The sequence below is a fragment of the Hirundo rustica genome, chromosome 1 (genome assembly GCF_015227805.2).
Source record: "Hirundo rustica isolate bHirRus1 chromosome 1, bHirRus1.pri.v3, whole genome shotgun sequence".
Lineage (NCBI taxonomy): Eukaryota > Metazoa > Chordata > Aves > Passeriformes > Hirundinidae > Hirundo > Hirundo rustica.
Genome location: NC_053450.1, coordinates 22,513,696 through 22,531,551, shown reverse-complemented (window position 1 = coordinate 22,531,551; position 17,856 = coordinate 22,513,696). Strand labels below are relative to the sequence as shown.

At 39.1% G+C, this 17,856-nt stretch overlaps 1 protein-coding gene across 1 annotated transcript in view; it reads left to right on the top strand.

The window, feature by feature from the left end:
* LAPTM4B (lysosomal protein transmembrane 4 beta) overlaps positions 1–12,557 on the top strand; it is a 58,961-nt gene extending 46,404 nt beyond the window's left edge. Inside the window, exon 7 of the mRNA XM_040077604.2 lies at positions 10,555–12,557. Coding sequence (XP_039933538.1) covers positions 10,555–10,629 — 75 coding nt within the window. The 3' untranslated portion in view covers positions 10,630–12,557. The remainder of the gene's footprint in view (positions 1–10,554) is intronic.
* Positions 12,558–17,856: the final 5,299 nt, after the last annotated feature.

The following is a 17,856-nucleotide window of genomic DNA, read 5'->3' as shown; positions in this document are numbered from 1 at the left end:
GTGCTCATCCAGAAAATGCTCATTTAAAAAAAAATAAGGAGAAACTGAAAAAATAACACTGTTCTGCCTATACAGAATCATGGTGAACAGCTAGAGAGGCAGCAGTGTGAGGCTGACCAAAATGTAGGAAAGGCAACTGTGACCTGAGGAGGGCTGTTGCTCCATGCCTCTGAATGGAGAAAGTAATTACACCATTATTCTGGATGACTTTTATGAAGCTGCACATGATGAAACAAGACAATAGCTTCCTCAATTCAATTTTCTTCCCATGCAAGGGTAATCACAATCTGTCCGTAAATATTGTTGTATCCTAGAAATATATGCATTTATTCATCTTATCTGGAGTGCTGAAAGCGTTGTGCTGCTTCATTACAGAATTTCATAAATTCGTGTAGTTTCCTAAATAGTGTCTTGGAGAGCTGGTGGCTTGGAATAAGCAAGGAGTTTTGCCAAAGAAAAACAAACCATACCAGCTTAACTTTGCACAGATGATTTTGGAACACTGAACCCTACTTCTTTGCTGAATGGGGTTATAAATTATCTCTGAGCTCTTCTGCCTCCAGTTACTCCATCTGTAATTGTTCTAGTGTGGTTTCTAAAGGAAATGCATACATATAAACATAAAAATACTTCCTGTCCATGTTGAGAGGAAGATTTCTTGGGATTAATTTGAAAGACAACATGTAATGAAATCCTTAAATAGTAATTAACTAGCACACTTTGGACAGATTTTTCAAGGAAAAGCATCCAAATGAAGCCATAAAAGCATCTGTGTATGAAGCAAAGTCAAACATTTCTCATTTACTATTAAACAAGATTTGAGTCAGATAGGAAGCTTTGGTTTTGGCCCTGTACCTAGAGCTCTTTTTGTCTGAGGACAGCGAGGAGGAAAAAGTTGGGAATTTTTTTTTTAGACATTGCTCTGTTACTTCCTTAGAAACATTTGCTTTGACTGGACTCATTTGACCAAAGCATTCATCTACATTGTAAACAAGCACCTTTGAAGCAGATATTTATAAGCATTTACTTCTAAGAATTGCTTCTAAAGGGCAGCTGGTCTCACCTGGAAGATCATTTGACCCAGCTCAGGTGGGTGAAAGTGCCTGCCACTTTCCTGAGCATGACTGTAGGTCAGCTACCTTCCCAACACCTTTCACACCTGGTCTTGGAGCTCTCTCTTCAGCCTGGACCCAAAACTGTCAAGTGGGTTTCTTAGTATGAAGGAAGAAAGTGGGGACTGCACTCCAGGGGAGCAAGGATCCTTAGTGAGATGCAAGAGGGCAGAAGATGAGAGAACCTAATAGAAGTCTTTAAAAAGTCATGAGTGGAGGAGGTGAGAGGAGGTGTTCACTGACTTAGAAAAGAGCTAAGGGACACTCAGTGAAATAGCTACTGGCAAGTTTCATAGGAAACCAAAGGTATTTCTTCATGGAACACCTAGATGAGCTGTAGGACTGCTTGCCAGGGGATGTTGCGGTGCTAGACATCAGCATGGAGTGATATACAGGCTAGAAAAATCAACAAAAAATTCCTTTAATGACCAGTAGCTCTGCAAGTCCTTGACAGTCAAATTTCTGATAGTTTAGAGAATACTCTGGGCAAATTGTGACAATATGCTTGTGCTGTGCTTTCTAAATTTCTTTCATTGTTCTGTCTTGCACTTCTGTTTCTTTATCATCCACCACTTACTACTGTGATCTGGATGGACCTTTTAACTTATCCAGGAGAGCTGTTGCTACATGCAAGTGCTTAACTGCAGCATTATGAAAGCTAATCCCTACTTCTGTCTCCAGTGCTTGCCTTTTATGCAACATCTGACTGTATCCTGCCACAGAATTATTATTATTCCTCTTTCTTCACTACTGGAAAAAAGCTCCCTCTTCTCCTGAAGGCTGTCACCCTTTTCAAATAGTCAGTGTGAAATGTGAATTCATGTAAAGGGATTAAATAGAAAACTGAATTCTCAGTTTTCTGAGAATTCTTGCTTCTCCCACTGGTGAGTGCTGTGTGCAGTTTTGGGCACCAAAATATGAGAAAGATATAAAGCTATTAGAGAATTTCCAAAGGAGAGCCACAAGCATGGTGAAGGGTCTGGAGGGGAAGCCATATGAGGAGTGGCTGAGTCTTGGTCTGTTCAGCCTGGAGGAGAGAAGACTGAGGGGAGATCTCATTGTGGTTTTCAGCTTGCTCACAAGGGGAAGTGTAGAGGCAGACATTGATCTCTTCTCTCTGGTGACCCGTGTGAATGGCCTGAACTTGTGTCAGGGGAAGTTTAGGTTGGATATCAAGATAAAGTTCTTTCCCCAAAAGGTGGTTGGGCACTGGAATAGCTGCTACCCTAGGGAAGTGGTCACAGCATCATCCTGACAGAGTTCAGGAAGCATTTGGACAATGCTCTAAAGCACATGGTGAGACACTTTGGGATGGTCCTGCACAGGGCGAGCTTCAGTGATCCTTGTGGTTGCCTTCCAACTCAGGATATTCTATGATTCTCTGCACTCTTGGAAACTTCATTATAGAAAAAAACATATTTCTTCAGACACTCTTGATAAATGCTACTTCTTTTCTCCCTACAGAGAAATGTTAAAAACTTTTGAAGGTCAACCTCAATAAAATCAGTATATTTAGTACCTTCCAGTAAATTTTGTACAGGAAATAAAACAAGTGCTACATTAATAGGCTCATTTCCTTTCAAATAAAATACAAAATTGATTAAATAATCAGTGATATTTACATATAGTCACACAAAGTACTGAAGGAAATAGCTGCCACTTTGTGGCTCAGGTCTCCAAAACAGAGCATGAATTGAGAAGATCTGGATTTCAGAAATTTTTAAGAATAAAATACACCTTAATTTTACATTTTCCTGTGTAATTTCAGACTGCTCAGGAAAAAAAAAAAAAATAAAAAAATCCCACATTGTCAAATCTGACAGGAAACATTGCAAAAAGAGAATTATTCTAAGCCTTTCCTGCCTACAGAGTGAAGCAATCAGCTGGCTATAACTGTGTATGCACACAGACATCTTCTGTTTTCCCCAAGTGATCTTCATAACATCTGTGTAGTCAAGATCCCGACAGTACATTTGGGACTGTCTTGAACAGGACAGGTGGTCTCGATGGCAGCCTTCCCTCTAGAGCTGTTTGTAGGCTGGCTGCTGCTTCACTGCAGCTGAAAGTGCTTTAGGTTGCAGTTAATGGCTCCTCAAAGCACCACAGCTGTGGGAGGAAATTCCACTCCTCTTGGCTGGGTGAGTGACAGGACAGCAGGGAAGTAAACATGAAATTAGTAAATGTGATTGCATACCATTAAACCCTTTCCAAACCACACAGTGGTGTCAGAGGGGTGCAGGTCGGTTGTTGGTCACTGCTGGAATCACTGAGATGAAATTAGGCACTGGTGCAATTAGGCATGAGCTGCTTAAAACCTCTTCTCTCAGTTCAGTTGTCTCTGAGTCTGATGCATCAGCCTTGTGCTATATAGAGGAGAAAATGTACCCTGCATTAGGAAAGGCATGTGGTGACTGTATTTCAGCACTGTATTCAGCACTGGCTCTGGCATATTCTTCCCATCTGTCAAACACTATTCACCTTGTGGTTACTCTCCCTCCTCTTTTCAATAAACAGAGAATACAGCCTGAGCCCACTGACACTTTGTATTTGACCTGTGTGGAACAAAGGGCTCCTTTTGCCCTCTTTTCTTTTCTTCCTCACATATTCACATTGGCCTTCCTTAAGGATTTGGGTGTCTAAAATGTAAAGATCTGCAGAAGAATTCTGTGCAGTACATACAGAGCTGTGGTGAAGAGCTTGGGATAAACATTTCCAGGCATAGGCTGAAAATTCTGCAAATACATATTTAGTTTGTAAATATTTCCACAATTTAGCATCTGTCTCATACAGTCATATGCAAGTGTCATACAAGAGAGTTTTGACTCTGTCTGGATGCTTCCAACATAATTTAAGAAGTTTCAAATAATAATAACTCAAATAATTCAAATTTGTTTTACAAATGTGAGATCCTTCTAAGGTAAAGTCAAACGATTTATCAGAACTCCAAACAATAGCAATAGGACCAGGATTAAATTACTACTAATTGCAGTAGTAATGACCCTCATTCCACACAGCTGTTTATTGTTACCTGTTCCTGTCACCTGTGTGATGTACCCTGAAGTCCTTCAGCATAAAGCAAAGGTGTTTTTACTGAAAGGCTAAAGTTTGAGAAAACTTTGTGAATGTTCACTGTGAAGGTATAACCATCAGTATTTATCACAGACCTTTTCAATCTATAGCATTTTTTTGGCATTTAAGTTCTAGAAGGTGTTGGATGAAAGTATATTAGAGTTGTGCTTGTTTCTAACAAGACATCAACAAGGTTTTTTTGTCATGGGAACTCCCAATTGTTTCATACAGCAGCCAAACAGCATGCTGTTCAAACTCAAAGCTGTTGGTGGCAACTGTACCATTCCATCCAGTAGAGAAGACAAATGGCTATTGGAAAAAGCAATCCAAAGCTCTCTGGAGACACATAAATATTTCTGTTGAGTTCTGTGAGGTTTGGGTGAGAATACAGAAATAATTAATTGATCAAATATTTTATTTTAGTCATATGGAACTTTTCTCCTTTAGAAAGAGGACATCTAAGGCCTTGAGTTCAAACAGGGATCACTGCAGCAGTATGAGAAAACTTGTACATGTGCTCAAGAAAGAAAATTTTCTCCTCGAAGTTCAAGTAAATGTGGAATCAGCTGCAAAGATATGGCGTGATTATTGAAATAATGCAGTATGGCCCCCAAAGCAGGCAGTCAAAGAAACAAAACCCTGTTGGGACAAGATTAGCTACAAACTGTTTGAATATACAAGTATATTTCTGCTCAGATATATTTCTAGGCAATGCCTTAAAAAACTTACTCTCCAAAACCAGGTTAACCAGGATGTAAAAAATATGAAATGACATATGCTTATATTAACTGAATATGTTATAGCCATTGGCAAGCAAACTTGTTTGGTAATTATTTCTTTCAGAGAAGGTCATCCTGTATCACGTGCTTTATAATAGAGATGCTTATGTAATACAATACCAAACCACTCAGATGACACCAGCTAAGTCAGGATTTCTTATGGGTCAGTTATGGATTACTTCTGCATATTATACAAGACTGCTTATCACAAAATGCTTAAATGCTATTGGGAACAAAGCCCAGCACTCAGCACTCCCTGTTCCACTTGAGCATAGGGGTACATAGCCCCAGCTTCTCCTGTTTCGTTTCGTTTCGTTTCGTTCCTTCCTTCCTTCCGTTCCTTCCTTCCTTCCTTCCTTCCTTCCTTCCTTCCTTCCTTCCTTCCTTCCTTCCTTCCTTCCTTCCTTCCTTCCTTCCTTCCTTTTCCTTATATATTTTCTTTGTGATATTTTTGTACTTTTATAGAAAAGAAGCAAAATGGCCACATGCCTCCTTTCTGCTGCAATTAAATTGTTTTAAAATAAGTCTATGTTATATTTACACTGGACATTCCAGTAAAATTTCACTCTAATTCACCCCAAGGGATTTATTAACAGGAGTCTCAGTTACCCCACCTCCGTGGCAGGTCATAACAAAGCCTCCAGGAGAAGTCAAAATTTTGGCTAAATCCTAAGGCATGTGGATTTCTGGAGGAATATTCAAAGTATGTGGGGAATGAACTGGGGAGGCTATTAAAAAGGTTCAGAAGTTTCACAAGAAAACATTTACACTAGAAGGCTAAAGCGCATTTGCTAAGTGTTTTTAAAGTTTGGGGTCACCTTATTACTGGCAATAGATTTTTGTTTGAACAGTTCTACCAGTGATGACTTTACAGGCTTACTCCCCACACATTTTTTTGTTTCAATAGTTAAATATCCTGGTTTTTCGTTCCCTAACATGAACAAAATAGTTATGAAAAATAATCAGTGTAGAAGGAGCAGAATTCAAAATTACTTCCTTTGCCCAGCAGTGTCTTAGTTAAATGAAGAAAGTATGCACAGAATATTAAACAAAGGTTAAGGTGAATAAATATGATGGACAACAAATGGAAGAAAACGCTCAGTTTGTTGAATACATGGCACCAGCTGGGACACCAAGTGTTTCATATCATTCATACCTACAGTAAAAGCTCTTCAAGCTAATTTAACTTTTACTTTCTGTAAAAAAAGTAAATTCCTTTCAATATGGTTTTGTTACTGTTACTTAATCATCTATCAATTCTAAGTCTAAATAATCATCCTTCAGCTTCCATTGAATAATTCTTCAGCCAGTTCTAATTACAAATCCTGTAACTCTGCCTCTGTAAGAGATTATTTTTTACAAAAAGAGATTTTTAAGCCCTTACTTTCCCTTAATATTTTTTCCATCTTTCCTCAATTAAATCTATTTTGGCAAAAAGGAGAACTGTGATAAAACATGAATTATTTGAGCTTTTAACTGCTTACTGTTAAAATGGCCAACAACTTACAAGAAAAGATAATTTCATTAAAATTTTAATCACTGAAATTATACCGAAGTGGCTGAGATGAAAGACTGGGTCAGAGTAGTTTTCTGGAGTAGTTTCTTGTGTCAATTTTAAATTTCAGCATAGCTAAAGGAAGCAGATAAGTGCCTTGAACATAAACCAGCATAGATATTCAGGCAGTACATTATGCTCTCCAGAGAGATAAAATGGAAACCAGTCACCAAGCCAAAGGGTGAATTCAGAAACTGGAAAAATAAAAACTCACTATTCAGTCTTATCTGTGAATCTAATTAGAATAGATACAGTCTAAATTAATTTACAAAGTACAAAAAAATATGTGCATATTTTAGGTACATGGTACCCCAAGGCAGAATCTCCACTCAGACAACTGATGCATTTTGCTTCCCAGGCATTACATGTTTGCATTTCTTTGTTTCTTTGTGATGAATTGAGAAAAATGTATGTTAGTTCCCTGAATGCTGTAGGATTAATGTTTGCAGAGTGTTTGAGATTGTCACTCACAAGTTATTATAAAAATTAGGAAGGACACCCATTTTTGGTGTGATCCCTGTGTGAAGACATTCTGGCTTTTTTCAGTAGATTAGCAAGCAAGTTTGGAAGATTGGATAGTTGCAGAGTCCAGTCCTATAGAATGCCTAAAATCTAAAGGACAGAAGCTCCTGACTTCTTTCACAAGCCCTGTAACTGTGTTAATTTTATTTAAGAAGCAAGTACCATTTTCACACCATCCTTTAAGATCCAGCCAGAGGTAACATTACTCACTGTTTGTACAATAGTCTGGTGTAAAAGCATCACAGAGAGACTCTGAAATCAGAGATCTAGGAGTCTCAAACCAAGAGGGTCCAAACCCACAGCTCCAATCTGCCATATGAATGCTCCTGATATAAGGTTTTCAGTTAAGTTTGAAGGACCACAGGAAGGAAGGAAGGACCACAGGAAGGAAAGGAAAGGAAAGGAAAGGAAAGGAAAGGAAAGGAAAGGAAAGGAAAGGAAAGGAAAGGAAAGGAAAGGAAAGGAAAGGAAAGGAAAGGAAAGGAAAGGAAAGGAAAGGAAAGGAAAGGAAAGGAAAGGAAAGGAAAGGAAAGGAAAGGAAAGGAAAGGAAAGGAAAGGAAAGGAAAGGAAAGGAAAGAAAATGAAGAGCAGATAGTGGAGAGGAAAAACATATCCACCTGTGGATCCAGTGACAAGATTTGACTGTTGTAATTTTGATGTCCGTGGTCGAAATAATGGTTACAGTTTTGTTCCATTGGGGGTGGGGCCTGCAAAAGAAAAAGTTTGTCAGGTTATGTACCTTCAAGTTAGCAGAGGAGCACCCAGATCCCTTCCAGGGAGGGTATTCTTCACGTGTGATGGAACACTACGGAGCACACAGAGTTTTCCGATGGAGAGTTCCCAAAAAGACTCGGGGGTTGTCTGGAGTCCTTGGTGATCCACAGTCCTCTCTAGGAATGTGTGCTCTATGTTGTGTGGTCACCACAGAACAGGAAAATCGGCTCCAGAAAGGGGCTGTCCTACCTTTGTATGGTCCCACCTTTCCAGGAATGTTCTGTTCCATCTTGCCCAATTGAATGGTCGTTAGTGTTTGAGGCATAGCAATGCATTATCTCCTTGCTCTCCAGACTTCTACAGACAGTCCTATTCCCTCTCACTTCTTATTGAACTGTTGTGAGAAGGTGTCTTCTGATGGCCCTCAGGGCCATTAACCCATATATGAGGTTTGGGTCTGCAGAAGGAGGAAGAGTGCTTACCTCCCAAGATGTAAAAGCCTCATCAGGAGGCTTTTCTCCTACCAGGCAGATTTTGTTTCATACAAGAGTGAAGGAAATGGAGAAGTTCACTCATATCATTAATTCTCCAGGCCAGGAGGTCTACTGGAAATGACAGCAACCTCAATGCTGAAGTAATAACATTGATGTAGACACAGTACTGTTAGGACACATGGATTTTAAAAAAGGATCAGAGCACAGGAAGATGTATTGTCCATTATTTATCAGCTCATCTTTATCAGCTGGAAGATGGTCTGTTTCACCATGCACAACTGATGAAACAGACTCTGAACCTGAAAGAAATGGATCACAGGTTGGGGCTTAGCATTATGAAAGTGCAGTAAGACAGCTAAATTTTCACAAAGGGAACTTGATTCATTTTTAGAGTCATCTGTAGATCTGATTTAATTACTAATTATATTGTGTCATAATAAAACTAATTAACATGTTCCAGTGTATTTGAGAAGCTAGTGCTTTTTTAGTAACATGAAGATTTTACTAGAAATCTGTATTAAATTTATTAAACTATAGTGATAAGTGCTAGAGAGGGGATTTCATCTAGTGCTTTTCACAGTTAACATGCTTCAGCACTGTGATTTACTGAGGTTGCATTGCAAAATATATTTATGATTTTTATCATAATATTTCTTTGAAATTCTAAATGTTGTCCTAATTTCACTAGATAAGTAATTATAAGATGCTTGCAGCCTTTAAGGGTGACATAATTTATTAAATGCTTTTCAAATACAGGGGTTTTTACATTGTGTGGTGCATAAAATACTGCATTTACAAGCTCAAACATATGGTATTAATGAAGAGCAATGGCTCTGACAATTTCCTTTTCTGAGTAATGAAACTTTTCTGATTAAGGGCTGAAGATGCCAAGGTAGCCATTCTGTAATCTTAACTACGTGCACAGATGTATTTGAACACATGTTCATCAATGCATGTTTGGAAACTCACATGAGTATAGTGTGAATCACACTTGGAACTATCCCACAAAAGTCTGTTCCAAAGTCTATTTAAATCTATAGAACGATTCCTCCTGATTTTGTATGTTGTGATTGAGGTCCAAAAGGGATGATTATGGATGTTTCTTTGCAGAAGGCAGGTTATCAACTTCTGTAAGAACTGGTGAAATCTTCTCATGGCAAAATTCCACTGGCTTTATTGAGATCAGGATATTTCCTAAGTACATTTAGACAATCAGCTTTACATGCTCTTTCATGACCAAGGAGTGATGCTGATAAATCTGGAAATTCCATTATGAATAATTTATCATCAGCTGCGTAAAGTATCTCAGACAGTGCACTTCAGTGATATTCTTACATGTTATTGAGCTATTTTAGGAAATGTACACTCATTCTTCATTCAGACGTCTGTTTTATCCTCAGTCCCTGCTGGGGTTCACAGACCAATTCCTCCTTCACCTTTTCACATGCAAGCTAACTAATGTCAGTGCAGGTGCCATTAAAAATTGCATGATGGCTGGCATGCTTCCCTAAACAAGTAGGAATCTTGGTTCAGATCTCTCCTCTGCCCTGTGTGGCCTGAACTTGCATCTCCCATGTCCTGGAACAGTGCCTGGACTCCAGTGAATGGGGATGATATAGGACTAAACCTGTCCTAATTTCCTAATTGCTATCAGATGTTGAAGTAGTCACTGAAATGCTTCTGGGAGCATAGATCTTCTTTCTCATGGCTGAGTACTCCAGAAGTATAAAATTGGAGATTTATTTAGGCACTGGGTAATTTGTTCTCCATTTACTTTCTTTTTCCCCACTCCAAAATAATTATTAGGTATTCCAGGGAGGGCTCAGAAGGAGAGGTTTTTGGGACTTTTCTCACTCTGGCGGTTTGAGCACTCCTCCAGGAGACAAGGTTTAGTGCTCTTTACAGAGGAGAGCTGCAGAAGAAGCAGCCACTATCACTGCAGACTGAACAAATTCAGGTACCAGCAGTGAACAGATGAAATCAAGCTGTCACTGGGGTTACTAAGAAATTAGAAGAAATAATGTTTTCTTTCATAATGAGAAGGGTATACACACTGAAAAGGAGGAACTTCAAGCTAATATTATTTCTTTTCCTAGCTATTCTGCTCCTGCCTCATAGTTTACTCTTTTTGTTTAGTTTGGGGGTGTTTGGAGGGGTTTTTGTTGGTTTGTTCGGGGTTTTTTATTGTTGTTTTGGGATTTGGTTTATTGGTTGGTTATGGACAAAGCCTTAGGGGTTTTCCTTTCTGTAAATTTTACCATCTGACTTATTTTTTTAAAAAAACCCCTTTTTTTTTCCCTTCCTGCAGGTCCTGTTACCACCATATGATGATCCTGCGAATGGAGCTGCTAAAGATCCACCACCACCTTATGTGTCAGCATAAGTGAGAGTGCTGTGACCCTAGGGAGGATAGCTTTACTTTACAGACATCGAAGCAATAGTTTGATAATTTCACTTCCAGGATATAACCTCCATGGGTTACACGTTGCTGTTTTGCTGACAGTATACTGAAACTTAAATTGTATGACTCATATTCTGTAGATAGTTTTAATAATTTGCTTCAACTACGGTAGTGTTTCAGAAACTAGTGAACTAGTTTCAGAATAATTCTGGGTAGCACTAGGGTTACAGTAGTCACTGAGTAGCTTTTTCCACCATGTTTGACATACAGTGCTAGAGAACGTAGAACTTTGTATTCTCAGTCAGGTTCAGAGTGTAACCTAATTTTTTTTATTTGTAAAACTTCCAAAGTGTTACAAATATGTTTCTCAGATGCCCACATTCAACTTCAGAATACAGATCAAGTCCAAAAAAGTGACATTCTAGTTCATTCCTCTTTTGCAAGTATTTTTGAAGTTACTGTGCTGTGAATGATGATGATGATTGCAAGAAGCAGAATTAGATTTTTGCACTGTTCTCATCAATCTGGCTAATGGGAAACGTATTTAATTGGGAAGGATAAGTATGGGAAATGAGAACAGACAAAGCACTCTATGTGTAACATGCCAGAACCTGTGGTCTACACAGACTCACTTTGTCCCAGCCTGAAACCATTCTAATGCTCAAAAAAAAATTTAGCAAATTCTGATAACTTTCTTTTCCCATCTACACACCTTTTTCCTTCCCATTAACTCCACAAATAGTATTTTGAGGTCACAAAATCCCCTCTTTAAAGTCCCAAGGTTAGGTGACAAAGCCGTGTCTTACGCACTCAACATGCAAACGTTTTCCCATCGGAATGTGCCTGTAAATATCGCAGTGTTCTGCTGAGTGTAAACTAAATTATGCAGATTCTAAGATACGTGTTCCCAACCTGTGGGGAACTTAAGCATGTAATTTCCTTGAGCATCAGCAGATATGTTTTCTCTGTTTCTCATATACATCAGTGTTGGGGGGTTAGATCCCTTTTATGACTGAACTGGTTGTACTGAGAATCTTTCTCATGGGGCTCATCCATCTGTGAATGCTTGTGTGAGGTATTTATTTCTTCTCTAGAGAAGTGCCTCCTGCACATGTAACTTTTTGTTTTGATGGAGTTTCTTACTTTTCATTGAAAAGGAACATGAAAAGGGAATACAATGTGTCTCTACCTCTCCTTCTTTCCCTCTGCATTGTCTCCTCTGCATTTGGGGTGATTGAAAAGGCTGAAGCTAAACTGGTGCCGTTGCACAGCGCCCCAGGTAAAGGGCAGTGCAGAGCTGAGTCACGGTTTGGAGGGGCACCAGAAGACACCAAGGTGCCATCTCTCCTGTGGCTGGGCTGGCACATGAGTCCACACCCTTCGTGCATTGACTCCGTTCTGCCAGCTGAAGAAATGTGGAACTTTTCCTGACTTTTTCTGGAAAAGAACTTTCCAGGGGAACACAGGACTGACAAATTCTTTTCACAGAGATTGCAACTGTGAGCTGTTCTTGCAGAGGCCGGGGAAGGAAAGTTCAGACTCTTTCTGCCTGTCTCTTCCACACCCCTGGCAAAAGGCAGGTCCACATCTGCTTGTTGAAATTTTAGTTCATGGCTTATCTACTCTGAGATCAAACTAAGCGATGCACTTGAATGAACCAATCCTGAAATCCATCCACTTTGTCACAATCCTATTTTTTTCCTTCTGAATAATGTCATCTACTCTCATTACAGATATCTTTGGGAATTAATCTGAATTTAGGGGTTGTGCTGGCCGGCTGGGCTTCTGAGCTTCATTTTCTTTCGTTCTTGACAGATTTGTGAAGGATATTAAGCAGTCATCTGTTGGTTGTAAATACATCGCATCTGTGTATACAAATTTCTCTACAATAAAAGGGTTGTTTCCTCAAGGCTATGGCAATAATTTTTTTATGGTCTTCCAAGCACAAACATACACAAATTCCTGTCCAATATGTCATAGAATTTTCTCTGAAGAGGACTAAAAGATAGGTTTTTAGTTCACTCACCAGTCAATTCACCAGCTTTCCCATCATACTGTACAAATGGAGGAAAGGACAGTAAATTCCATAACTTATTGCATAAGACCAAAAGATAATTCGAGGTTTAAGTTCATCGTCCCAAACTGGAGGCATTTTTTTAGGTCTGATGAAGTGTGTAATACAGAACAGGGCTAAACTGAGCTACACTGAAAGCTGGGACTGCTTTTTCTCCTCACCATAATAGGAATAACGTGCTAATTCACATGAAACTTCTTAAGACTTTAGCTTGTCTCATTACAGAATCAAGACTTCTTCACAAACCCTATGCGTGCATAAATCTGAGTACAGTTTGTCCTGCCAGAACTCCTCTTGGATTTGGTCCAATTTGAGTTAAAGAGGGCAGGAAGGTTATGGTATCAAAACTATGACATGCTTGCACACAGGGTAAATAGCTGCGTAGGAGGTAACAGATAATGTAAGATAAGTTTAGTTCTGGTGACATATCAGAAGAGCCCCATGAGAGATGAGTTCTACTGCTCCCAAACAAAAATGAGATTCTGTGGATTGCATGAAGAGATACGAACTCCAGCTGAAGGGCTTTTATCCTCAGATGTTGAATTCATTCTCCATTTCCATGTACAATTCTGGGGAATCTATACCACAGCTTTTCTGTAATTCATTTTTTAATAGTCATCTGTGACACAGAAAGCCCATTAAAAAGCTGGCTTCCAGAGTTTTTGTGTTTTGGGGACTGCTTACTCCTAACAGTTTTTTCCAATATTCCTTGCATTTTTTCCTTTCTCACAGATATCAGGAGCATCTGCTTACTCAAATGCTCTCCTGGTTTTGTATCTGAAACTCTAATATAGCAGATTTTTATTAATAATTTTTAGTAACTTAGTGGAAGGAACCTTCTTTGAGGAAATGTTGACATGAAACATCATAAATATAAGGCCAAAACCAGCAAACAGGAATCTAAATTTTGATAGTTTCAGAAATACAAGTAGATCTTTGCTGAAATATCTTCTGGGGTGAGTTTTTTTGTTTGTTTGTTTATTTCTTTGGGGGGAGGTTGTTTGCTTGTTTGTGGTTTTTGTTTGTTTGTTTGTTTGTTTTAATGTGTTACAAGGTATTGCTGGCTTCACAAATCCTACACATGCTAAGGCACAAATCCAACTTTTCTCATATGTGCCTGATGCTTTTATTCCTGATTGAACAATGCAGCAATGCAGGTTTCCTTTATTCTACACTCATCCATGCATCATATTGGAGAAAGCAACAAGCAGTTTGTAGTGGTGACCCAACAGTGTGGCACTCGTGCTTTTAAGTGCATGAAGTTTTCTAAAACAATTCCTAATGACCATCAGTTTAGGTGTTAGCCTGTCTGTACTTCTTTGGGAAAACCTCTGGCTGGTGAAAACAATCCAGTCTTGATGTGTAAGCAAAGGCCACATCGAATCAGCATAGAGCCAGATAAAATCTTGGCAAAGGAAGCAGAGCAAATGATAACCAGTCAACAAGTTCCAAACAAATTCCAAATTCTTTCAAATTAGGGCATTCCTCACCACTACCCTGTTGGCTAGGGATACCATGGACAGTTTTAAAAATTGTTCCTAATAACAAATCTGTGCTCACTGGTGCTTGGAATGTGCAAAATGGAAGACTTGGCTACTGCTAAGGGCAGAAGGGAAAGAGAAACAGAACATGGAAGGGCAACAATCACGTACATCTTTTAAGCAGCACAGAAACAAGGTTCACTGCTGCAATGCTGGTTGACTTATGTGCCCTTTCTCCTCTGCTATGGTCAGGAGGAAATATAATTGCTCATGTAACCCCTTATATTAGCTGTTAGACAAGCTCTGTTCCAGAATTCTGTCACTGAAATGGATGATACCTTTGTCTTATTTTAATGCAAGGACATTTACAGATTAATATTTCTAAACCAAAAGAAATATTGATTAAATGCCTGCCAAAGTGTCTGGAGCTAAGTTTTATCCTTCGAGACTTCTTAGATGTTGTCTCCTTAGAGGCTGCTCTCTTTGGATGCTGCTTCTCTGAAGCCAGGTTGTATCTTTCCCATTTACCCATCTCTATTAGCTGTAGAAACTGCAGTCAAATATCACAAAAAAGCATTTCTTGCAAATTCACTATAGAGATGTTTCAACACTCAGTTCCCAGCTCTGAGGAATCCAAAACAGCAGCTATAGCTATCAAAAGGGAGGCTTGGCTCTGCTAAATCAGGGATTAGTGTTCTTTCAGAGAAAGACTCTGGTATTTGTAACTGACGTCTCCACACCCATGGGTTTGACCTGGAATCGTTCTGCAATGTGGCCAGTTTTTCAGCTGAATAGCTCAGCAGGGTGTGGAATACAGATCTGTGACCTTCTGCCTGCAGCCTGTGTCCACCTTCAGCAGATGAGGATACTCTAGCACTGGGAGTGAAAGCCTCATTGTCACCCAGGCAGCAGATACAAAGCTATTTCAATGCAAAAAGGCAGTTCTACAACTATATCCTGGACAATGAGCTACAGCAGTTTATTTTAGTGAAGAACCTTAGTGAAATTTAATGCAGTGAATTATTTCCTTCAGAGACATTATCATAGCTGAAACCAGGACACAGATTATTCAAACGTTTCAGAGAGGAGAGGTTTTGGGAAATAATGAAATGTTTTCATTTGTAGCCAGAGCTGGACTTAACTAATTAGTCTGAGCGGAGGACACAGGGTCACTTTGAAAGCTGAATAAACAGCAAGGAAATGAATTAGGCCTGTAGCAGGGCTGGTTACTTGGCTTACAGGAGAAGCTTTGCTAGCCAGCAGAGACAGAAGAGTTGTGAAGCTACTCTGAGGGAGGGAGCTGCAGCACTGCAGAGTCTCTGCAGGCATTTCAGAGGACTTCTGTTTGCTCTTTGAGGTCATCATGACCTGCAATAGCAGGGATGAGCCACATACAGATTTTTAGCCCAGAACCTGGGCTCCATCACAATGCTTCTGTGCATCCTGGTAATAACTCTTAACGGGCTTCTGTTTCATATAAACTTTCCCTAAATATGTAAATACTTCTGGTTTTTGAAGGGGTTGGGGTTTTTCTTAGGTTCTTTTTTTTTTTTTTTTTTTCCATGTAATATTCAAAATTCCCCATTTCAGGACAGTTCATGACAGTAGAGGCAAGCATGAAATCAGAGGTCCAACATGAGTAAACTTTTAGCACCAAATCTTCTGATCCCGTTCAATGCCAGGATGGGCAAGGTGTTCTTTAAAATTCAGATACCATCTAATAAATGAGATATGTTCTTTATGGATGGAAAGTATTTCAGCCTTCATTCTGTGCCAGAGGCAAGCACAAAACAGGCATCATCTCTCTTATGGATAGACAAGTACTTCTACAGCTTTATTTCGTGTACCACCAGTACACCAGCTGAACAGATCAAAAAATAACGCTCCAGAAGACTGATACTATTTAGATAAATGTGGTCATTCTTGGCAATATCAGATACACTCACCTGGGGCAGCAAGGACAATGAAGGTAAAGGAACAAAGGCAAGAGATGGCAATTAATTAAAAATATTTATCTTTTGGGAATTTATAATGTCATCTACCCATTAAATCATTAGAAAAATGGAATGAGGTTTTTCCCTCATTGCATTAGAGCAGAGGATGAAAGTTGCTTTATCAGCTGGACAGAACAGCATAAATTTCCTGCTATTGTGTGATCCTGCTGTTTTGCTTGTCATTAAAAAAAGCAGCTAAAGAAGTTCAAAAGGCTCTTTGAAACAGGCTTTTTGAGCCACTAGTTTTGAGGGTTCTTTTCTTAAAAAAATATTGACCTTTGCTTATTTTTTAATGCAAATATTTTCCTTTTAAATACATAGATATTTAGTCACGGTATCTGTGGCCATATGTTCACCTAGAACTGACTGGTTTCTGTTTCAAATGTATATTTTCTTTGTGGCTTTTTATCTTGTGAATTGTCAGCAAAAAAAGAAGCCCAAAGCACAACATAATATATCGTTACCTTTTGGTTACTTATTCCTCTCTGCAATTCAATTTTTCAGCCTGGATAAAAAATCCTGACATAGTAATTTGGACAAATAAGATTCAAATAAAAGTATCAATACACTCAACAGACACTGTAAGCACTCCAGGGGCCTAGAAAAGTAGCTCCTGGTGAAAAAGGGAACCTCAGAAAACTCCTCTGTTAACTTGCACTCCTGTCAGCACCAAGCAACAGAACCTGCATGGTTCCATAATTGCCACTGTGCAGGGGTAGGGCAGCAACATTCAGATGTGAGCTGCTATTTGTGGCTCTTGTACAAGAGACTGCACCAGCAGCACAGTCCCAGCTGAGCTCAGACCAGTTCATTTTACATGACCAGCCTGAGGATGAGCTGCAAAAAGGCGTCTAAGAAAAGAGGGAGGTGGATGTTTGAGGAAAGAAGCAAACTATAAAACAGCTTTGTCTCAGGGGTTCTGAGTCCAGAGAGAGTCACAAGCTGGGAAAGTTTTAAGATGTGATCTCTGACGGTATTTGTGATGCCTACATGTGCCCAACGTACAATGTGTTTCCTGCCCATGAGCTAGGTCCATACTCAGCTCACATTCCTTCTGCTGGCTCCTTTTTCAGTAATAAATCACCTCTGTGGCAATACTTTTCTGAAATGCAGACAGATTAGATCTACTACATTACCTTTGCCTCAAAAAAACCCCCAACAAGTTGGATGAGCACAACCTAATGTTGAGAAACTAATTCTGTATTTATCACGTGTTTATGTTTTGAAATGTCTGCAATTTTTTTTTTCTTCAAATTTTGTTCTGAAGTGTTTAGTATTATTTGGATCAGAATAGAAGCTGAGATGGCATTTGTGCAATTCATGGTGGTCTGAGGTATTTATTTCTTTTCAATTTGGTATACCTGTGCTGGGATGGAAATAGTCTCCTCCCCTTGATGTGAATGTGTTTTAAGGTTCATGTCTCCCTTGTTTGTAGTTGCTGCAGCTCTCACTTATTATCCTGCCTTTGTCTGTGTTGACTGTAATAAAATATATATAGATAGCAAAATCTTTAGCATTGTATAGACAAACAGAAGCAAGACGGATTTCTCAAGATAAAATTTTTGTTAGTTTCTACTGCAAACAAGAAAAATTGAGATCTTAGTAAAAAGTAGTTCAAAATAAATGAAAAAAAATAATAAAATGGTTGTTAATGCAATAT